The sequence below is a fragment of the Bubalus bubalis genome, chromosome 4 (assembly GCF_019923935.1).
Source record: "Bubalus bubalis isolate 160015118507 breed Murrah chromosome 4, NDDB_SH_1, whole genome shotgun sequence".
In the NCBI taxonomy this organism is placed as follows: Eukaryota; Metazoa; Chordata; class Mammalia; order Artiodactyla; family Bovidae; genus Bubalus; species Bubalus bubalis.
Genome location: NC_059160.1, coordinates 57244975 through 57269077, shown reverse-complemented (window position 1 = coordinate 57269077; position 24103 = coordinate 57244975). Strand labels below are relative to the sequence as shown.

The 24103-nt window shown below is 41.7% G+C and overlaps 1 protein-coding gene and 1 pseudogene across 6 annotated transcripts in view; one reads left to right on the top strand and one right to left on the bottom strand.

Annotated features, from left to right (window-relative positions):
- APAF1 (apoptotic peptidase activating factor 1) overlaps positions 1-16596 on the top strand; it is a 100721-nt gene extending 84125 nt beyond the window's left edge. For 5 of the 6 annotated variants that reach the window (XM_044941458.2, XM_044941460.2, XM_044941459.2 and 2 more), the window contains 3 exons: positions 3782-3907; positions 5702-5848; positions 11985-16596. In XM_044941458.2, coding sequence (XP_044797393.1) covers positions 3782-3907; positions 5702-5848; positions 11985-12131 — 420 coding nt within the window. In that variant the 3' untranslated portion in view covers positions 12132-16596. The remainder of the gene's footprint in view (positions 1-3781; positions 3908-5701; positions 5849-11984) is intronic. The other variant, XM_044941461.2, reaches the window with a different exon arrangement.
- LOC123333375 lies at positions 13428-23408 on the bottom strand (annotated as a pseudogene).
- Positions 23409-24103: the final 695 nt, after the last annotated feature.

Here is a 24103-nt window from a genome sequence, read left to right as displayed (position 1 = left end):
TTCTGAAAATCATATTCCAGTGAAATGATGCTGCTGCTCGGGGACACTGAAGACTCCATCCTATTCTTTTTTCTTCATCTTTGTTAATGGCATTGTTATCTGTCCATCTTTCCAAACTATAAACCTTGGAATTTCCTGGGACTTTCCTGTCTTCTGTGTTCTATTGATTACTACTCAGTGTCTCTTGGATCCTTATTCTCTTCCTTTTCCCCACCCCTAAGACCAGGCTGTCCTCTTTTATTGGTGGACCTGCCACTGGTCTGCGCCTCTTCCAATTTATCTTCCCTGCTGCTGCCCAAGTGCCCTGTTGAAGCTCCTCTGAGACTTGGTGGTTTACAAGCCTATATCCTTAGCTTATCTTTGTCTCTTTCTGCTAAATTGTTTCCTCTGTGCCAGACTACTTCTACTTCCACCTTTTTGTGCACACTGTTATCTTTGGCTCAACTCAACCTTTTATTCTTTTTTATATCAATGCATCGTGACTCATTCTTTTAGATCAGCATTTGAGGTCAATTCTTCAGTGAACTCTTTCCTGGCCTTCAGGCAGGATTAGCTGTTCTACCTTAAGTGTTCCTATTACATGTTCTCATGTTAATCATTTACTTCATACCACTGTTTGCTCAGTCATTTATGATTAAAGTAGAAACTTTTCAAGGTCAGGGACTGAGTCTGGTTATCTTTGTACTACCAGTTCTTTGCTCTGGAACATTTTTTCAGTATGTGCTTGTTAAATGGTGATGACAGAACCACCAGGGAGAATATTGGAAGGAAAAGAACAGCATCTTTCTGCCAAGATAGTAGGTTGGTATAGGGATTATAGTAGGGTCATGATGGAGAGTTCTGACAAATGTGGTCCACTGGAGAAGGGAATGGCAAACCACTTCAGTGTTCTTGCTTTGAGAACCCCATGAACAGTATGAAAAGGCAAAAAGATAGAGGACACTGAAAGATGAACTCCCCAGGTTGGTAGGTGCCCAATATGCTACTGGAGTTCAGTGGAGAAATAACTCCAGAAAGAATGAAGAGACAAAGCCAAAGCAAAAACAACACCCAGTTGTGAATGTGACTGGTGATAGAAGCAAAGTCTGATGCTGTAAAGAGCAATTGCATAGGAACCTGGAATATTAGGTCCATGAATCAAGGCAAATTGGAAGTGCTCAAACAGGAGATGGCAAGAGTGAACATCAACATTTTAGGAATCAGCGAACTAAAGTGGACTAGAATGGGTGAATTCAAATCAGATGACCATTATATCTACTACTGTGGGCAAGAATCCCTTAGAAGAGATGCAGTAGCTATCATAGTCAACAACAGTCCAAAATGCAGTCCTTGGATGCAATCTTGAAAACAGCAGAATGATCTCTCTTCATTTCCAAGGCAAATCATTCAATATCACAGTAATCCAAGTCTATGCCCCGACCAGTAATGCTGAAGAAACTGAAGTTGAACAGTTCTATGAAGACCGGCAAGACCTTTTAGAACTAACACCCAAAAAAGATGTCCTTTTCATTATAGGGGACTGGAATGCAAAAGTAGGAAGTCAAGAAATACCTGGAGTAACAGAATGAAGCAGGGCAAAGGCTAATAGAGTTCTGCCAAGCAAATGCACTGCTCATAGCAAACACCCTCTTCCAGTAACACTAGAGAAGACTCTATACGTGGACCTCACCAGATGGTCAATACCGAAATCAGATTGATTATATTCTTTGTAGCCAAAGATGGAGAAGCTCTATACAGTCCGCTAAAACAAGACTGGGAGCTGACTGTGGCTCACATCGTGAACTCCTTATTGCCAAATTCAGACTTAAATTGAAGAAAATAGGGAAAACCACTAGACCATTCAGGTATGACCTTCATCAAATCCTCATGATTATACAGTGAGAACTAGATTAAAGGGATTAGTTCTGATAGAGGGCCCAATGAACTGTGAATGGAGTTTAGTGACATTGTACAGGAGGCAGTGATCAAGACCATCCCCAAGAAAAAGAAATGCAAAAAGGCAAAATGGTTGTCTGAGGAGGCCTTACAAACAGCTATGAAACGAAGAGATTCGAAAGGCAAAGGAGAAAAGGAAAGATATACCCATTTGAATGCAGAGTTCCAAAGAACAGCAAGGAGAGATAAGAAAGCCTTCCTCAGTGATCAATCAGTACAAAGAAATAGAGGAAAACAATAGAATGGGAAAGATTAGAGATCTCTTCAAGAAAATTAGAGATACCAAGGGAATATTCATGCAAAGATGGGCACAATAAAGGACAGAAACAGAATGTACCTAACAGAAGCAGAAGTTAGTAAGAAGAGGTGGCAAGAATACACAGAAGAACTATACAAAGAAAGATCTTCATGACCCAGATAATCACGATGGTGTGATCACTCACCTAGAGCCAGACATCCAGGGATGTGAAGTCAAGTGGGCCTTAGGAAGGATCACTATGAACAAAGGTAGTGGAGGTGATGGAATTCCAGTTGAGCAATTTCAAATCCTAAAAGATGATGCTGTGAAAGTGCTACATTCAATATGTCAGCAAATTTGGAAAACTCAGCAGTGGCCACAGGACTGGAAAAGGTCAGTTTTCATTCCAATCCCAAAGAAAGGCAATGCCAAAGAATGCTCAAACTACTGCACAATTGTACTCATCTCGCTTGCTAGTAGAGTAATGCTCAAAATTCTCCAAGTGCGGCTTCAACAGTATGTGAACCATGAACTTCCAGATGTTCAAGCTGGATTTAGGAAAGGCAGAGGAACCAGAGATCAAATTGACAACATCCGTTGGATCATCGAAATAGCAAGAAAGTTAGTTCCAGAAAAACTTCTACCTTATTGACTATGCCAAAGCCTTTGACTGTGTCAGTCATGACAAACTGTGGAAAATTCTTCAAGAGATGGGAATACCAGACCACCTTACCTGCCTCTTGAGAAATCTGTATGCAGGTCAGGAAGCAATAGTTAGAATTGGACATGAAACAACAGACTGGTTCCAAATCAGGAAAGGAGTACATCACGGCTGTATATTGTCACCCTGCTTATTTAACTTATATGCAGAGTACATGATGAGAAAGGCTGGGCTGGATGAAGCACAAGCTGGAATCAAGATTGCCAATATCAATAACCTCAGATAGGCAGATAACACCACCCTTATGGCAGAAAGTGAAGAACTAAGGATAGGCTAGGAATTTCAGTCCCTATTATCTCATTTAATTTTCATTCTACAGGTGTTACTATTCCCATCATACAGATACAGAAACAAGCCAGAGAAGCTCATGTGGTTGTCCTAGGCCAAGGAACTAATACATTGTGGTGCCAGCACTCCACTCAAGTCTTCTTCACTCTGTAGACCATTTTGCTGTTCTTCCTTCTGAGTCGAAAGAAGTTAAGGAAGCTGTGACTTTGATGTTTATGCTGAAGTTTACCTGAATAATTAAAGGGAAACTAAAATATTAACAAGGTTGCTAATTGGCATTTGGGCCTCTCATAAAAGGTTATAAACTGCTGAATATTAGTACTTCATATGATTGAATTTATGTCTAACTAGCCAGTAAAGAATCTGTCTGCAAGGCGAGAGACCTGGGTTCAATCCCTGGGTCTGGAAGATCCCCTGGAGAAGAGAATGGTGACCCACCCCTGTATTCTTGCCTGGAGAATTGCATAGACAGAGAAGCCTGGCTGGCTACAGTCCATGGGGTTGCAGAGTCAGACTGAGCAACTAATACACACAGCACTCGAGGCAGGGTTTGTAGTTGCTTATTTCGAGATTCCTAAACAATCTGAATTGCCTTCCAGATTTGGAGTTTTGAACTCCTTTCTCCTCTTCATGAATTGAGAGGCCACAAAGGCTGTGTGCGCTGCTCTTCCTTCTCTGTGGACAGTACCTTTTTGGCGACTGGAGATGACAATGGAGAAATCAGGGTAAGGTGTTTGCTGACATGAAAGCACTGTTTTTCTTATAGCTGCGGCTGGTCCTCTGTACCACATCGGGGCTCTTTGTTAATGTAACAGGGAAGCACAGGCTATGGGGTTCTGGTTGGATGAGGCATGCTTTGTTCTGTTTCCTGTGCACGTTGTGTTCACAGCTGCACTCCACTGCAGAAAAGAATTCGTTTTAGAGTTAGAAGCGTTTCCTACGTATGTGAGAAGGCAGATGCCCTAGTTATTTGCAGGTGGCTCTCAGCTGTTAGCTTGAGAATGATTCATCCTAATTCCTGGATCTGAACCAAAGATTGTTTTTAGTGGCAGAATTTGAGGAGAATAATTTTTGTAAATTGTTACCTAGATTATAAATGAATTGCAATTCTGCTGTTTTCTGCACTGAAAGGCCTCTTTAGCACTGTATCCATTAAATAGTCAACATTTAGAGTAGGGCCTGTTGCTGTCCTCATGGGGCTCTTTGCTGCTGGTTGTATTGGAAGCACTGGGTGGTTGAAAATGATTGGACATTGGGGTGCTTTGGTAACCAGTATAATTAAGGAGAGTCTTTTTTGTTTTTTTTTATGAAAGAGAAATTAAAATTCAGGGAATTAGGTATATAATGTAGAAGAGTGAGACAGTATGCAGTTTGCTGGAACAGAGGCATTATCAGATAGGCCTTCTAGGAAAAGAAGATTCTCTTGCTTAAGAACTAAGTAATCAACTAAGTAATCTCTATGCCATTCTCACAAATATCAGACCTGCTGAAGGAGCAGGGCTGCTTTGGGAACATTGGTTTTGCTCTGAGTCCTCATCTCTGGATGAAAGGACCTCTTTATTGGTTATAAGGCAGTGTTTCATTTTCCAGAAAGCCCTAAAGGTAAAAATTGTCTCTCTTTAAGTGCTATTCAAAAAATTTTCTTTAGTACATTAAAAAAAATTTTGTTTTTCCACTTGATTTTTCAAAAATACAGGAAAGCAGTTAATTTTATATATATATATCTCTCTCTCTCTCTTTCTCTCTCTCTCTCTCTCTTATATCTAGCTGTCTTACTGAATTCTTTCTAGTCAGTTTTCCATTTGGTTCTCTTGGATTTCCCAGGGAGATATTTACAAATGATGATTTTTATTATTTTCTTTTGCTATTTATGCCTCTATTTTTCTTATTCTGATGTGTAGTTTCTTTGAAAAAATTAGAGTACTGCTGATATATTATCACTGGAAGTAAATGGAAATATTAGTATCTTTTAGTAATTAGGTGGTTTATAGGAGTTCAGTAAATAATCTTAGTGAATGTTTATATGTTTGCTTCCTTACTTTATACATATAAAATATTAAAAATTATACATCTGTGTATAAAAAAAAAACTTACTGGACTTACTGTTTTAAAATATGTGTACTTTAGGTGTTTGTATTGTATCTGTTGTTATTCTAGATCCTAAACTAGAATTCTTTGTTCTTTTGAGGTAGTTTAATTTGTTAGGCCTTTTTGTTTATTCCCTGCTTCTCCTATCATACTCTTTTTATTCAGTGAAAGAGTCGCAGTTTTCTAATTAATCACTCTTAAGTCCTTTTGTTATTTTTTTTTGGAGTATAGTTAATGGTAAATATCATAAGTAATGCATTTTAATTGTATATATATTTTTTAATTTGAAAAAGAATGTAGTCTAAAAAAATTACTAAGGTATCACCGAATTGTAATTATATTTTTAAGAAAAATTTCCATATATTTTCCAGATGAGATAGATATAAAACTTCTGAGTAAGCCTGCTAATGAACTGTGTATCACTTTTGTAGATATGGAATGTCTCAAACGGTGAGCTTCTTCATTTGTGTGCTCCGATTTCAGTAGAAGAAGGAGCTGCTACTCATGGAGGCTGGGTGACCGACCTTTGCTTTTCTCCAGACACCAAAATGCTTGTTTCTGCTGGAGGATATCTCAAGGTGAGGGATTCTCAAAGACTGAAGGAAAAGAGCAGCCTGTACCCTACTTTCCAAGCTATTTTCACATCTTGTGTCTCAGTTGGGCCTCATACAACCCATCAGAAAGGCGGGGCAGTTACTATTACCCCGTTTTGGGTGTCAAGATGGATCTACAAGGCTGCTTTCCTCAGGTCTTTCGGAAATTCTGATGACAGTGTTAGGGATATTCTCAGACCAGAGCTTTCATACCACCCCATACAAGTCTTAGACGATCAGAATGACTAGAAAGTAGGGTGTTTAACTGGATTTGATTTCCTACTTTGCTAATTGTGAACTGTGTTGGTTGAAAGTCTTTAAAAAATTTTTTTATTTGTGAATTTTTTTTTCTTAAGTATTAGTGGTAATAGTAGTAGTAACAATAATAAAAATAGTAATAATAGTATTATACTATCATTATAGTAGTAATAATAATAAAAATAGCAACAGCAACATATTGCTTTATAGTTTAGAAAATGCTTTACTTACATCATCTTTGTAGCCAGCTTTGTGAGACTTAAATTTTATCATCTTTGGTTTGTAAGTGAGGAAAGTGATGTTCATAGAGGCTGTGAATTTCCTAAAATTGCTTAGTATATTTGCTCATACGAACCTAGTATTAGTAAATACTGAGGCCACTGTCGAGTATATTGTGGTGCCTCAGGGTTGTTTTTGATGCTTGCATCTTTTTATCCATCCCCTCACTAAGAGTGTACTAAGTGCCACTGTGTGCTGACTCTCCTGTGTGGGACAGAGTTTAAAACTTGGTTCTTGCCTAGGTGGTTGACAGTCTTTGGGGGAAGTGTAAGAGGGGTTCTAGGACATGTCTGCAGAAGGATATTGGAAGCACAAAGGAGACGACAGAGGGTTCCTGGGGAAGGGATGTTGGAGTTGAGCCTTTTGAGTAGTAGTTGATGTGTAAAAGGGGTTTGAAGATGGTACTGTATATTGTACTGATCGCTTAATATAGAATGCTGTTGAATTAGATCTTGTGATACTGTGTTTTTCTTCCTGAAAACGTTCAAGGGTAGGAGATGATTCTAATTGTCTAGTACGGTATGTGTACTTACATACTGTAGTGTATGTGTACTGTAGTGTAGTGTTGTGTACTTCACAACTGTGCTTCATTGCCCAGTTGTGTCTGACTCTCTGCGACCCCATGGACTGTAGCCCGCCAGGCTCCTCTGTCCATGGGATTCTCCAGGCAAGAATACTGGAGTGAGTTGCCATTCCCTTCTCCAGGGGATCTTCCCAACCCAGGGATTAAACCCAGGTCTCCTGAGTTGCTGGTGGATTCTTTACCATCTGAGCCACCCAGGAAGCCCAAGAATACGGGAGTCTGTAGCCTGTCCCTTCTCAGGGGTGAAGGACCAGGAGAACCAGCTGAGCTACCAGGAAAGCCCCCTGGCACAATATTGTTGTTCAGTTGCTCAGTCGTGTCCAACTCTTTGTAACCCCATGGACTGCAGCATGCCAGGCTTCCCTGTCCTTCACCATCTCCTGGAGCTTGTTCAAACTCATGTCCATTGAGTTGGTGATACCATCCAACCATCTCATCCTCTGCGTCCCCTTCTCCTCCTGCCTTCAATCTTCCCTAGCATCAGGGTCTTTTCTAATGAGTTGGCTCTTTGCATCAGGTGGCCAAAGTATTGGAGCTTCAGCATCAGTCCTTCCAATGAATATTCAGGACTGATTTCCTTTAGGATTGACTGGCTTGATATCCTTGCAGTCCAAGGGACTCTGAAGAGTTTTCTCTAACACCACAATTAAAAAGCATCAGTTCGTCAATGCTCAGCCTTCTTTATGGCCCAACTCTCAACATCCATACATGACTGGAAAAACTATAGCTTTGACTAGACGGACCTTTGTTGGCAAAGTAACGTCTCTGCTTTTTAATATGCTGTCTAGGTTGGTCATAGCTTTTCTTCCAAGGAGCAAGCGTCTTTCAATTTCATGGCTGCAGTCACCATCTGCAGTGATTTTGGAGCTCAAAAAAATAAATTCTCTCACTGTTTCCATTGTTTGCCCATCTGCTTGCTATTTGCCATTAAATGATGGGACCGGATCTCATGATCATCATTTTTTGAATTTTGAGTTTTAAGCAAGCTTTTTCTCTCCTCTTTCACTTTAATCAAGAGGCTCTTTAGTTCCTCTTCTCTTTCTACCATAAGGGTGATGTCATCCGCATATCTTCTATTTCTCCCAGCAGTCTTGATTCCAGCTTGTGCTTCATCCAGTTTGGCATTTTGCATGATGTATTCTGCTTATAAAGTTAAATAATCACGGTGAAAACATACAGCCTTGATGTACTCCTTACCCAATTTGGAACCAGACCGTTGTTCCATGTCAGGTTCTAACTGTTGCTTCTTGACCTGTATATAGATTTTTCAGGAGGCAGGTAAGGTGGTCTGGTATTCCCATCCCTTTAATAATTTTCCCCAGTTTGTTGTGATCCATTCAGTCAAAGGCTTTAGTGTAGTCAATGAAGCAGAAGTAGATGTTTTTCTGGAATTCTCTTGCTTCTTTTTATGATCCAACGGATGTTGGCCATTTGATATCTGGTTCCTCTGCCTTTTCTAAATTCATCTTTAACATCTGGAAGTTCTCGGTTCATGTACTGTTGAAGCCTCGCTTGGAGAATTTTGAGCATTTACTAGCATGTGAAATGAGTGCAGTTGTGGTGTAATTTGAAAATTAGCACAGTATAGATGTTCAAAAATATCTGAATGACTGAATTGAAGTTTTTGGATATATGGCACCTATATAAATGCAATTTTATTTAATGAATACTCTAGCTTGTAAAAAAGAGAAGTCAGAGGGCAGTTTTTAGCTCTATGAGAGGATGTGTGTTGTGATTCATTTTACAAGTTTACATTGAAAGTACACTGTAGTTCACAAAATGTTGCATTAGCCTGTACCTAAATAAAGGCCCATGGGGTCATGGGCCTGACTCAGTGACTAAACAGTAGCAGCAAAGAAAGGCACACCTTTATTTAGTTATTGGGGGATTGAGATACTGTTACCCCTTGTCCTCCTTGAGTGTAGAGAGAAACTGCTCCGAGGATAATTCTTAGGGGAGCAGCATTGCTGTTTTTGTGTTTGAAGCTGGGAGTCTTTAGCTGTATTAACTGGTGAAAAACTTAACTGCTCAGCTTTGACATTGAGCTTCTAGATACCCTGTCTTTTGATGCTCTGGGCCCCATAGAAGACTGTCACAGAATTGTGAGTCTGGCTTACAAGATAGAATAGAGATCAGTGACTAGATAGCCAGCGTTCCTAGAGAAGCACGAGATAAACAGCAGAATCAACGTCTGTAGAGTTATGTCTTGAGCGTGAAAGAACCTATAGCCTATGTATTCAGTCTGTATATTTCAGTGACAGGCTATTCTTTCTTCTGGTTTGGTTACCAGCATGGTTAAACTGATTATGATATAGCCCAGCCTGAGTCTACCCAGCATGTTAATGAGACTGTGCAAAAGCACAAAGCAAATTAAAAAGTAAAAAGAAATAGCTGCTGTAGTACCCAAGAAAATAGGCCTTTTGAGTCTGTTTATAACCCAAGCTATATAAATTGAATGTCAGTAAGATAAAGTGTGTATCCAGTAGCTAAAAAGCTCTTAACTTTTAAAATTATTTCTATTTATAAGTTAAAAATAATGTGATTTACTTGTGTTATACCACAGAGTACATCCTGTTAGAAAGGCAAGAAATCCACCGTAAGTTATACTCATGAGGAGAATGGCTGATTTGAAATATTAAATACATGGTGATAAGTACAGGTTTGCCATTACTTAGAGGCAACAGAATATTAAGTTCAGGAGAATGAACCTTGGGGCAGACTGCCTGAATTCAGAGCCTAGCTCTGCCACTCATTAGATTTGTGATCTTGCATAAGATGATTTCTCATCTATAAAATTGGTATAATAATCATACCTACCTCATAGGGTTGGGAGGGTTAAAGGAGTTAATACATGTAAAGTACATATACATGGTGGCACATTGTGTACCTGAGTAAATGTTAGCTATTTTTTTCTGTTTTTAAAAAAGTGAAGTATAGTTGATTTAGTGTTTCAGTTGTACAGCAAAATGGTTCAGTTATATATATATTTATAATATAGGTGTTGAATATAATTCTCTGTGCTGTAACAGTAGGTCCTTATTGCTTATCTATTTTATATATAGTAGTTTGTACCTGTTAGTCCCCAATTCCCAATGTATCCTTTCCTTTACCTGCTATTTCTAAAAAAAAATTATTTCTTAGAGCAAATTTAGTTTCGCAGTAAAGTTGGTTGAAAAGTACAGAGTTCTCATATACCCCACCACCTCCACATATAAGCCTCCCCACTATCAACATCCTCCACCAGAGGGTACATTTGTTATAACTGATGAATGTTCATTATCACTAAAGTCCATAATTTCTGTTAGGATTCACTCTTGGTATTGTACATTCTGTGAATTTTGATGAATGTATAATGACATGTCCACCATTGTAGTATTATGCAGAGCAGTTGCACTGCCCTAGAAGTCCCCTGCGTAAGTCCTGTTTAAGTGGTTAAGACTCCGTGCTTCCACTGCAGGGGGGCATAGATTAAATCACTGGTTAGGGAACTAAGGGTCCCACATGCTGTGTGGTATGGCCAAAAAGAGAGTCCTGTTTAATATTGTGTTTTCATCCATGGTCACATTAATGACTGTGGGGTAGTTTTTCCAAGCAGAGAGGTTTAATAGTGGGAAGGGTATGGGTGCACAAAGGGGAAACCAGATATCTGTTCCCCTTCTGCCACCTGCTAGCAGTGTCATCCACAGTGACAACGCCTTTCTTCTCTCTCAGCCCTGGCTTCCTTGGACCAGCTGATCTCTATGATTTGCCTTTAGTGGCTGTCGTCTGCAGTCTTGATTACACTGCTGTTTTATAGTGCAAAATTGTTAGTTCTGGAAAATTTCAAGGTAGTACATGTTGCTTTACTTAAGTCCACAGGTATGCTTTTACCAGTTAGCATGACCAATAGTGAACATGAATAGTTGATCCAGTCACACGAGCAAGGCAGAATACTGGGCATTGCCACGGATACAGAAGTGACCATTGCATTTATAATTATCAGAATCTTGATGTACCTGAGGCCTTTTCAGAAGTTGTTCATGTACATGGTCTCTTGCCTTAGCTGTGATATATAGGTAAAGCATCATGATCTCCATTTGGTAATAGAATATAAATATTATTATAATCTTAGCCAGCTCAACAGTTGGGAGGAGAAAGGAAGGACTTGGTCCGAGTACCTCCTGCAGTTGAATGTTCAGTATTTATTTGGCAAATACATGTATAGACTTTTTAAAACAAATTATGTTTTTATTTTTGGCTGTGCTAGGTCTTCGTTGTTGCACAGGCTTTTCTCTAGTTGTGGTGAGCAGGGGCTACTCTCTAATTGCAACGCATGGGCTTCTCATTGCTGTGGTTTCTCTTGCTGCAGAGCACCAGCTCTATGACACGTGGGCTCAGTAGTTGTGGCTCCTATGCCTCAGAGCACAGGCTCAAGAGGTGTGGCTTCGTTGCTCCAAGGCATGTGGGGTCTTCCTGTATTAAGGATCTAACCTGTGTCTTTTGCATTGGCAGTCAGATTCTTTACCACTGAGCCACTAGGGAAGCCCAAATAAAAAATTTGGTCATGGGCTCTTGAATCACTCCAAGTGAAAGGATTCAGTAGAGAGAACCTATTCTGTTCTGCAGCTCCTATTATGAGTAGTCAGGACTACTTGACTACATAGAGGATTGTTCTTGCCATTCTACTGAGGACATGCAGACAGAATTCAGTCCAGCTGTGGCTGTAATGGGCTCTAGGTAGCCTGTGTCTGCAGTTTTGAGTAGGTTGTGTTTTTCTCCATTTTGCCATACAAGGGGGGGTTAGTTAGGTGTGGGGTTGCTGTGAGGCACTCACCAGGGCTAATCATGAAAGGCAGACTGGGTTGATACTGTATTTAGCATTAAACTATCTATAGACATCTTTCCTGGCATTAGCTTAAATTTGGGAGTAGGAGGGGCGGGGGTGAAGGATCCTGTTGGCACTGCAGATTGTCTCACACTGTAATTACCAGCCTAATAAGAATTTTGTTTTTCTCTGCACAGTGGTGGAATGTTGTCACTGGGGAATCCTCACAGACCTTCTACACAAACGGAACCAATCTTAAGAAAATACATGTGTCCCCTGACTTCAAAACATATGTGACTGTTGATAATCTTGGTATTTTATATATTCTAAAGATTTTAGAGTAAAATAGTTAAGTGGTGATGTAAGTTGACCCCTTTTAATTTTGAATTGGAAAAAAATCCTAATGAAACTCTGTACTTTAACTTTTATAAAGCTGTGAATTGTTTTGTAGTATTGCATTCATTACAAAAGTGTTTGTGGTTGGATGAATAATATTAATGTAATTTTTCCCAAATGAACATGCCTTTAATCTTGTTTTTCATAATCACCATCATTTTTAACAGTTTGTCCTTAAGATGCAAATGAAAATGTAAATATGTACCTAGTTATACCATTGGTAAAATTCTCCCTTGCTGCAAATTGGTTGACATAATGAAAATAATTGGAAGGAAATATATATATTGTAATACTATCATTGGTGCAGGCCATGCCTCAGGGTGGTGGTAGCCTGCTTTCTGAACCACACCCCAAGGGGGTATATAATCTCTGAGCCTATTTGCACCCCTTAAAATTTGCTTTCAAAATATTATGTCTATGTGCACAGTTTGCAAAATTTTCTTTAATTCACTTGATAAGTGAGTCTTAGGTTTCAAAGTTCTCTCTGTGAAGCAAATGTTATGCATACAGTAGAGAGTAGATTTTGTCGGTCTACCTTTTTTCCTTAGCTTGTGGCAGCCCCAGGCTGGACCTGGACTCTGTCAGTCGCTGGACTGGGCCTCTCCTGCTCTGTCTGGTTTTTTACGTACCAGACTTCCTGCTTGGCTGAACTTAACCTTTCTTAATCCTCACTTTCTCTCTTTTCTTAAAAGTAATTGTTCCACATTTAAATGTTAGTAAATTGGAATAATTGAGGAGGAGCTAATTTAAATCATAAGTTTTAACAACAGACTTCTTCTAAGATATAGAAAATAGTTAATAATAATAATAATTTTCTTCTAAATTCCATTTACTTGTAGACGAATGGCATTGCCAGTGCTGTTCTCTTAGCGAATTTCAAGAGAATTCTCTGATTTTCTACACCATACTGGAAGAGTCATTGTGACTGGAAGATGTCACCTTTAATCTCCCAGCCAGTCTGTTTTCCTTCCCTTCTCTTCCTCCTCCTTTCTGTCCCTCAAAAGTTAATTAAAAAAAGAAATTAGAAAAGATAGTTTTTCTTTTTTTTCTTTATGTATTTTATTTTCATATAAATTAACATCCTAGAAAAATTAAAATAGAAACACTAAATATAGTATTGCACACAGCAATCTCTGTTAAATGCCCCATTATATCATTGAAGTTCATATACACATGGAGGGACTAAAGGAGACAGGACGATGGAAGCAGCTGCAGTGACTCATTTTTGTTCTGCTTTTCATTGGTCAGGTTTTCATGCTTATTTTTGCTTTAATTCCAGAGTCATGTCTTGATTTTATTTTATAGAGTGATTTTCCCTTTTTCTGCCTACACACCTCTTCAGTTTGTTTTACTCTTTCTTGTAGAATAAATTTGTTCTCTTTCTTCCAAAAGTCTTTAAAGTCAGAGCTGAATTCATGCCAGATACTGAAGAAAATGGGGACACTTCCTTCTCTCCAATTTTTGGTCTCATGAAGAAACAGGCTGTAGTCTCCAAAAAACACTTATGAGTCTCTGTCAGTGAGTTCTTCTCTGCTTCTTGGTCAATTTTAGCTTGAATGACAAATTGTTCCATGTTATCTTTGAAAGGCTAAATGTGCTCTTTTGAGGACACTTTGTAAACTTTCCCCGCTTTAACTTCACAGGCTCTCAGGTCTTGCTTGAGTTTTCTGAGGTCTTTTTGAAAATCTTCACACTTCATCTGCTAGGCCTGAAAGAGGTCCTGGGATTCGGGCAGTGGAAACACACACTGTTCTTTCCCAGCGTCCTCATCAAAATTGCGAATATAATATGACACGATATGTGACAACAGGCTTCTGCTATTGTCATTGCTTTTAACATCTTTCAGCTTTGGGAGAATATCTAATTCAAAACAGTCTGCCTGTCCCCAAGTTTTATTTCCACCGTTCATGTAGTTGCCAAAGGCAAGAACCAAACCCAAAACCTGCATAACCCTTGAGCCATGTTTTAATGTCTCACACAACTTCTGTAGCAGCTCCAGTTTGCACCGAATTGAGCAAATGGTTTCTGAAAATGTGGACTGAAACAGGATGCAAAAGACTCACTCTGAAAGTTGAGGATTAGTGACAGTTCATAAAGGAACTGCTCAGGTTTGTCCAGAGACTTGGCGTTTTCCTTGTCTTTGGAGGACTGAATATGCTTTTCAGTTTTTTCCAGTTCAACTGACTGTGCATATCTATTCTCATAGAGAGCTTGAAGGGTCTTCAGGTCAACCACAGAATTGTCTAAGTTCACCACAGCATGTTGTATATCTTTCATATCTAAGTGAAGGCTAGACATGGATATTCCAACTGCTTTGAGACCTTTTGTTGCTTAGTAACTTGACAACTTCCTTAGCCTTGGTCTTTGTGATGGTGCCAGAAATGGGTTTCTGCCTTTCCTTGACAGTATATTTAGAAAACAGTTCCTCAAATTCATGCCAGATACTGAAGAAAACGTTTGGGGACACTTCCTTCTCTCCAATTTTTGGTCTCATGAAGAAATAGGCTGTGGTCTCCAAAAAGCACTTATGAGTCTCTGTCAGTGAGTTCTTCTCTGCTTCTTGGTCAATTTTAGCTTGAATAAGAAATTGTTCCATGTTATCTTTGAAAGGCTAAATGTGCTCTTTTGAGGACACTTGGTAAACTTTCCCCGCTTCAACTTCACAGGCTCTCAGGTCTTTTTTGAGTTTTCTGAGGTTGGATGGCTTTTGGGTGAATCTATGGATGGCTCTTCAATTTTTTCCCAAATAAGTGAAGCACTGGCATCTCTGGCCTGTCTGTGACTGTCAGACCAGGGAAGGAATGCAGGCGGTGGAGGCTGGAGGGATGGCTGTCCATCAGGCTGAACTGATACTCGCCTTGGAGACACGACCAAAGAGATTTCTGAGCAGAACTTGGTCTGAGGTCCTGAAGGCAAGGGCAGCTCCACTGATTCTCCATGTGCGGTCAAGGGTGGGGGCCCACTGGTGGGGCCTCCTCAGGAGCAAGCGCCAGCATACCACCCTCTCCCATCGGGGATGTCCGGATGGACTTGGCCTGTACAGTCCTTTCATATCCGACGTCATTTTCGCCCAAACTGAGGGCTTCCAGACCCGCCTCTAGGGCGAGGTATTGCTTCTCCAGCTTAGCTGTCCTGGTCTTCAGATCCTCGTTGGTCTGCTCCAGCTACTGGATGACAGTGGCCTGACCCTCAGACTTCATGTCACACACTTCCTGTGTCAGCATCCTTAGGCCTGTGTTCTTCATCAGGAGGTTTAGATGGTGGCCAAGCAGCTGGGACTGTCCTGGGAAACTGCCTTTCAGTATAATCCAGTGAGTGTGTGGGGTGACTAACTGCAGCCCAGGTGTAAAGTTGATCTTGTCAGTGCAGAGGTCAAAGTCTCCTAATGCACAGCAAACATGGATGCTGCCAGATAGTTTTTGACAGGGAAAAGCATATCAGTAATATCAGTAACTAGCTTTTTTGACCTCCTGATTAGGAATTTTATTTGCAGCTTAAATCCAAACATTTTCCCTGAAATATATTGTTAAGTGTTAGTAATAGGTGTGGTTCTTACATAAAAAGACAAAATTCAAAAATTTTTGTTGCTGCAACAAGAACTAAATCAAGTGAATATCAGCTTTAATAGTAGGCAAGCATTGAGCCAGTTTCTGTTGTTGGTGCATATTAGTAGATGTGGGGCGGGTAGGGGGATAGACCACTCCAGATGTATTTTAGATTAGATGTTCATATTTAGCACTTGAGGGAACCATAAGTAGAGTGAATAAAATACTTTGATTAGATTTGTTTTTGTTTTCTTGGTTTTATGGTGGGTTGAGAAACTGATTATGGACTTACTATGACTTAAGCAAATGTGATGTGAAAATCTCAATTTCATAAAAAGAAAATTTCTGTAGTGGCATGTTTTGTGTAGAGTACCCAAATCATAATTTGATGTACATACAGTGTTTAGGAACTCTCTGTTTATAGCTCAGAGTATAAGTTACAACTTTTGGAATTAAGTCACTTGACTATGAAAGTATAGCAACAGATATGCCTTTAAAAATGCCTTGATTGGCCCTTATCTTACAAATAAAAAGAAAAATAACAAGAAAGACCAGGTAACATGGGGGAAGAAGAAGAGCCTTTCAAGCTTAAGTGGCCAGTCAAGGGGAGGGTTTTGTTTTTTACTTTTGGATGAGCATTTTTCAAACATTTCTCCTTGCTTTATTATTATTGTTTTTTAATTGGAAATACATTGTATTTTGTGTGTGTGTGTGTGTGTGTGTGTGTGTTTTACATTGGATATGTTTTGTATGTTTTGAAAACTTTTGTATTTGTGATATGCTTACATGATTTTTTTGCCTTGGTATACATTTTAATACATGAATTAAAAATTTTATAATAAAATTCCTAAAATATTTTTGAAAAGCATTTTCAGATTATTTCAGACTCCTTGCTTGTTCTTTTTTGATCAAAAAACACATATGGGAGATTCTTCAAATTAAAGCCATCAGCCTCTGTGCCTTATCGGGTGTAATGCAGTTCTATTGAAATTTTCTGTCTCTTCAGTTTGTCTCTGATGCCCAGTGTGGCCAGCACAGAGAAGATCCTGTAAAGAAGAGAATTCATTCATTCCTTCTTCCATTCAGTTTATATTTGTTGAGATCTGCCCTGTGCTTCGCAATTTTGTTAGTATTGGGGATATAACAGTGAGCCAAGTAGAGTCCTTGCCCTCCTGCAGTTGGGGGCTCAGGAGAGACAGACAAAAAGTCAAATTTAGTGATTAGCTTGTATGTGAGTAGGGAGAAGGAGGGTTGCAGTTACAGGGGGGCTGCTTATTCAGAGGGTGGCACTTGAGTTGAGACCTCAAAGGTGAGGTAGTGAGTCAGGCAGGTGTCTGGAGAGTGTCCCCAAGTGAGGATACAGCAAGTACGAAGGCTTGACATTGGGATGGCTTGGTCTGCTCCAGCAAAGGCAAGGGGGCCACTGTGGCCAGAGAAGACAGAGCTGGGAGCACAGTAGGAGATGCAGCCAGCTCTTCAGGGGGTCTCCCAGGCCAGGGCGAGGACGTCTCGCCTGAGACAGGAGCCAGCATAGGACTGTGAACAGTGGAGGCATTGGACATAAATGTGGCAGTTGAGAATCAAAAAAGCAGGGAGGGAATTGGGGAGGCCACTGAGAAGCTTTTACAATAATTTGGGCACAATAAAGGCGGCCAGACTGGGGTGGCAGCAGTAGAGGCTGTGACAAGCTGAATTCTGGATATATTTTAAAGGTAAGTGTTAATAAGAGTTGCTGATGGAGCAGATAAAGGTTTGAGAGGGACAAGTCAAGAAAAATACCAAGGTGTTGGCCTCTGACTTGAGCAACTGGAAGAATATAGTTGCCATTTGACTGAGATGAGAAGGCAGAGAAAGGAGCTGACTTTCAGACAAAATAAGTTCGAGGTGAGTGTTAGGCAGCCAAGTGGAGATGCTGAGTAAGTGATTGAAGAAAAGGGTCTGGAGGGAATTCCCTGGTGGTCCAGCTTTCACTGCTGTGAGCCCTAGTTGGTGAACTAGGGCTTTGATCCTAACTGGTAAACTAAGATCCCTTGGGCTACACTCCATCCTCCTCCCCCATCCCTACCCCCCACCGAAAAAAAAGGTCTAGAGTTCATGGGGGGAAGTCTCTGATGGAGATAAAAAGCTGAGAGTCATCAGCCAATTGATGGTATTTAAAACCATAGGACGAGATGCAATGAAATGGATGTAGATAAGACAGAAGAAAGCCCTGTTCTGAGCTCGGCACAGTCTGGAGGTTGGTGAGCTGAGGGACCAGCATACGAGATGGAGAAGGACCAGCAGAGACTAACAATTGCAACCTAGTGTGGTAAGTGCAGTGGGCGTGGGGTCCTTCACTCAGTGTGGTCTCGGGTAAGATTGCTTTATTGGTTCATTCAGTCACCTGGCTTATCCTCTATGCCTTGAATATCTACTGTGCCTTGTACTGTTTTAAGCAGCAGCGAAGGCAACAAACACATTTTAGTTTTTGGGGAAAATTGGGGAAATGAGAATAAAAGACCAGCAGTTGTCTCATCTGTAGAAGTTCCTCCTCAGGGTTGTTGTAAGGATCTAATAAGAATGTTCATGAAGTACTTACTGTATCAGTGCTTGGACCAATAAAGTGCTCACTGCACATTCCTTGATGTTATTTGGGTCTCTTCAGCACTTCCCTAGTTGTGCTCTTTCCCAGCAGTCCTGCCTCTGAGTGATCTTTCTAGACTGCTCATCTTATCGTGTCACTTCTCTTTAAAACCCTGGACCTGCTGTGTTCTCTTGCTTCTGTAGCTTTTGTAGCTATTCTCACTTCCACACTGCCCCTCCCCAACCTGGTTTTTGTTCCTGATTCCTCCTTGTCTTTTTCCTTGAGATAACCCTTCTGCTGAAGGCTCCCCTGTCCTCCTGTAGCCCCCTCTTTTCTCTGTCATGGATTTTATTGCCCTGTACTGTTTGCTTAATGGAGCCCCCATTACATCACAAACTCCACAAAAGCCGGGTCTGCCAGGTGTTTCATTCCAGTCTGCTGTAAGCCCAGCTTCAGTTGGTGCCTGAGCGCCTCTTTGCTGAGTGATTGGAATTCTCGTATACCCTCATGCCCATAGTGCGCTCTTTGCTCTCCCTCTGCACTAGGATGTCATGAGGCTGTCAAGTTAAGATGTATCACATCACCAGCATTTTATCTTCCTGTTTTAATTTGGCACTTTACTGTGAAGCATCGTTAGGCGAAAGTAAAATTTTACTTGGATAAAAAAGATTTGCTTCCAGATTATATAAAATGAATAAACATATCCCTGGAGTGTTTCAGTTGGCAAGTATGGTGATCTATTCAACATATGTTCTGTGTTGTTATTATAATTTACTTACCAACTTTTAGAGAAGGAGAAATGATATTCTAAGAACTCTTAGTCTCTGAAGATGGTCACTTGAATGGATTCCCTTGCTTGTAACCCCTATCCTTCAGACTATAGATATGAAAGTGAAAGTGTTAGTTGTTGAGTCATGTCTGACTCTTTGTGACTCCATGGACTGTGGCCTGCTGGGCTCCTCTGTCCATGGAATTCTCTGGGCAAGAATATTGGAGTGGGTTCATTCCCTTCTTCAGGGATCTTCCCAGTCCGGGGATCAAACCCGGGTCTCCTGCATTGCAGGAGCTATGTGAGCTACTATGTGAGCTACCAGGGAAGCCCAAGACTACAGGGCAGGAGCAGAAGAATTTGCATGCCATGGGGCTCATTAGAGACCAGGCCTTTGAAGTCAACTTGACATCAGCAGGAACTTACTGCTGAGTCAGATGACATTGTGACTAGAACAAGACTTGGGACATCTTCATTTCAGTTATGATTCAAGAAAATGACTTGCTCATGTTCATTGTAAATTCATTTTGACGTCAGGCCCTCAGAACTACTTAACCACATGGAAGTGAAAGAAAATTTCTCTGTAATTTCTCATCACCAGGACTAGAATGAGTATCTTGAGAGAGCATTCTATACCTGACTTTGGGTTTGGTGTTTCTGAGCATCTGATTGACCGGGAAGCATCCAGTGAGTGAGTGCAACCCCATGGACTATAGCCTGCCAGGCTCCTCTGTCCATGGAATTCTCCAGGCAAGAATACTGGAGTGGGTTTCCATTCCCTTCTCTAGGGGAGTTTCCTGACCCAGGGATTGAACCCAGGTCTCCTGCATTGCAGGCAGATACTTTACTATTTGGGCCACCAGGGAAGTTCCCTATCTTCACAGTAGTTGAGTGCATTTGCAGACGCTACAGTCCTAGAATAAAGGGGAAGAATTACATCCCCCAGAAGTTAAGGCCAGGGATGGAATCTAAACCTGATTTTCTTTTCTTTATGGAAATACCCAGACTCACTAAACTACACATTGAGTGTTTCAGCTGTGAGTGGATCCTCTTGGGTTCATGGGAGATGAAAAGCAGGCTAGGGTCAGTGTGCAGTTCAGCAGCTGGGGAAGACTTAGGAGGTCTGTATTTCTCATTTCTGATTTATTTGCTGCACTTTATCAAATGACTCTCTGAGACATAAATCCTTTCTAGGAGGAAGGAAAAAGGAGCTACTGTTGTTTTTTAGGGCCTTTTATGTGTCAGGCCCCATGCTGGCATTTTTCACACATTATTTAATTAAATCCTAACGACAAGGCTGTAAGGTGTTACATGTTTTCTAGATGTGGAAACAGGTGCAGAGAGGTCAAGTCACCAGAGCCCACAACCAAGGGGTAGAGCTGTGGTCTTGGTCAGTCATCAGCCTCCTCCACAGCCCCTGGGCTGGAGGATCCAGGAGCAGCATTTCAGCTCTGCACTTCATTCATTGTTCATTTCACTCATTCACTCAGAGGTTGTGCATGATTGGTCTTGAGTCCTGAGCTCCCAGAGATGATATCGGAGGTAGTCCCTACTCCTGAAGAGCTTCCCCCTCTGCCCCTTTGCTATCCTGGCAATCCATCCCTGTGCCTGTAGGGACGGCTCTTTGAAAAAGCATCAGGGGCTGTTCTGATGAGGCCGAAGGAACAGCAGAGGTTGGGAGGTGGGGAGTGGCTTTGGATTTGCCAGCACTTGGCAAGATAGGTGGTGGCCCCACTGTGACCTGCTCCGTGGAGAAACCTGATTCTACTTTGAAGCTTTTAGGGGGTTCATTTCAAATTAGCAGCAGCCCTAGGGTAGTGGACACTTATGTTTCTTCTGCCATCTTGATTTCGTTTCTGTTTCTTTTTCCTTTCATTTGAAAAGGTGTCAACTCTCAGAGCCTCAGTTTCCTCCTTTGTCACTAGGGACCACAGCATTTAAGTGACAGGTTTTTGTGAGGTTTGAAAAATATGTCAGACATCTGACACAGGTCTCAGCAGTGTTAGTCATCTTTTGTCCCGGTTGCCACCCCTCTTCCTTTGCTGCCCACACTTCCTTGGTTTGCAGACTGGGATTGTGTGGCTTTTGCTCTGTAGAGCATGCCTCTCTCCAGATATCTTTCTCTCCCTCCTGGTGAATCTGTCCTCGTGGCTGTTAGCTCCCTGAGACAGACCTTGCTCAGCAGGAAAGCTGTTCCAGCCTTTCTGGGATATTCCTGCACCCATCAAGTGGTGGAGGATTGGGATTGAGATTGGAAAAAAGACCTTGAGCCAGCGGCTTTGCTTTGACCTGTCAAAGGGATCCAAGTTCAGATCCTGGCTGTCCTACCGTCCCAGCTGTGTGGCCTTCAGCAAATTGTTTAATCTTCTCAAGGCACTACTTCCAAGGGAGCCTCAAATGTGGGGAACTTCTCAGTGGGCTGCCCAGCTTCTCAGGGGATCTGGAGGACCTGGTCTACAGGAGTGAAACTTACCATCAGTCAGTTCAGTTCAGTCGCTCAGTCGTGTCCGACTCTTTGCGACCCCATGAGTTGCAGCACGCCAGGACTCCCTGTCCATCACCAACTCCCGGAGTTCACTCAAACTCACATCCATAAAATCGGTGATGCCATCCAGCTATCTCATCTTCTGTCGTCCCCTTCTCCTGCCCCCAATCCCTCCCAGCATCAGGGTCTTTTCCAATGAGTCAACGCTTCACATGAGGTGGCCAAAGTATTGGAATTTCAGCTTTAGCATCAGTCCTTCCAATGAACACCCAGGACTGATCTCCTTTAGAATGGACTGGTTGCAGAAACTTATCATACTTTGCTGTATAAAACCTCAAACCCAGGTCTCACTCCAGACCTTGTTAACTCAAAATCCCCAGAGATGGGACCCAGGCATCCATATTTTTGAAAGTTCCCCAGGTGACTCTAGAGTACAGCTGTGGTTGAGAGCTTGTACCCTCAGCTCTCGCCCTGGATGGCCAACCAACCCGTTGCCAGTCTCACTCTTGAGCTACAGCTGGCTGTGCCTGTGATGTCTGCTTCTGCAGTGTGCTCTCTACACATGCTCTGTCGTGACTCTCTCAGGAATGGAATGACCTCAGCAGCCACAGACGTTTGGTGTGCATATTAACACAGCTCAGGGGGATGTTTCCTGCTTGGATTTGATGGCTAGCTTACAGAACGACTCTGCCAAGGCTGGATTATTGTCATTTCCTTCTCCAGTCACTGATTTCTCTGTCTAGGCATTTCACCTGTATCTGCTTCTTTCACTTTTTACCTAGCACTGTGACGTTACCATTGTGGTAGATACTGTCAGTGGCCATCCTAATATTCAGTCTCTCCCTTTTCCTAACAACTCCTGTATTCTTGCCAGCTTCAGTGTGCTCAGCTAAAATCTACAATAGATGTATTTTCCAGCTGCTTATCTTGGGGTGGTGGATTAAGCAGAGATGTTAGCAGATGTTAGCAGAACTTGTAGGGTGAAACTTCCAGGAAAGCTCCTGAAAGATTGCCTTACTCAGTTGTGAGGCAGGAGCCCTTTGGTCCTTACCATCTTTTTTTCTGTCTGAAATGTGGATATGCTGAATGATGCTCTGGCAGCTATTGTGCTCATGAGGTGACTTTGCAGATGGATGCCCCTAGCTAAGGATGGCAGAATAGAAATACAGAAGGAACTTGGGATTTTGATGATAATTGTGGAGCTGCTATTCCAGCCCTGTATTATTTATCTCTGAAGTTCATTATTACATGAGAAGAAATTCAACCCCTTCCTTTGTTAAAAAAAAGTTATTTATTTGGTTGCCTTAGGTCTTAGTTGTGGCTTAGTTGCTCTGAGGTATGTGGGATCCTAGTTCCCTGACAAAGGGTTGAACCTGCATACCCTGCATTGCAAGGTGGATTCTTAACTACTGGATCCCTGGGAAGTCTCCCCTCCCTTGTTTTAAGAGAGTCTTATTTCTGGTCTTTGATACTAGTCCCTGAATTTAGTTCTCAATACTGCCTGACTCAACACTAGCATATTGGGCTTTTTGGTTTTTGTTTTTATCTCAGAAAACTGTATTTTTAAGGAGTGGAGAGAAATCAGCCTGTCAGAGGTCAGAAAACAGCTTCTTGTATGTGTGAGATAAGTTGTCTCAGTTGTGTCTGACTCTGCAATCCTATGAACTGTAGCCCACCAGGCTCCTCTGTACCTGGGGATCCTCCAAGCAAGAATACTGGAGTGGGTTGCCATGCTCTCCTCCAGGGGATCTTCCTGACCCAGGGATCGAACCTCAGTCCCTTATGTCTCCTGTGTTAGCAGGCAGGTTCTTTACCCCTAGTGCTGCCTGGGAAGCCCTGATATTGCTTCTTACTTGGGGGCATCTCGGCTTCCCTGCTCACCTGTCTTTCTGACAAGAGGCAACAAGGAGGAGAACTGCAGACCTCCCAGGGAGCAGCTTTTGGGGATTTGATTGAGGCACCGAGATATCCAGAGGACAGCTGAGTATTGACTATGGATAGCTTTGAATGGCTTTTCTTTTTTAAAGATTTATGTGTTTTTATTTATTTTTGGCTGCACTAGATCTCCGTCGCTGTGCGGGATTTTCACTAGTTGCAGGGCATGGACTTCTCATTGGGTGGCTTCTCTTGTTGCCACGCGTGGGCTCTAGGTGCACGGGCTGCAGTAGTTGCGTGCTGTAGAGCACTAGATCAGTTGCTCTGCTGCGTGTGGGATCTTCCTGGACCAGGGCTCGAACCCGCGTCCTCTGCATTGGCAGGCAGATTCTTAACCAGTAGACCACCAGAGAAGCACCTGAATGGCTTTTATTACCATGTTGTGAACTGACTTTGGTTCTTAAGAGTGGCTCCATGTCGGTTCACTCTTAATCTCAGTACTGAGACATCACTCCAAGCTTTCCTAAATGGTAGGACTTGCAAGATGCATGTTAGTGCCTTTGGGCTTGTGAAGTAACAGCTCCTTGGCTGTCTGTAGACCTCAGTGGCTGCACTGCCACCTTCGGCTGGGGTAACCCTCCTAGAGCTGTCAAATAGAGAATCTCTATTTCAATCTGGTGTGT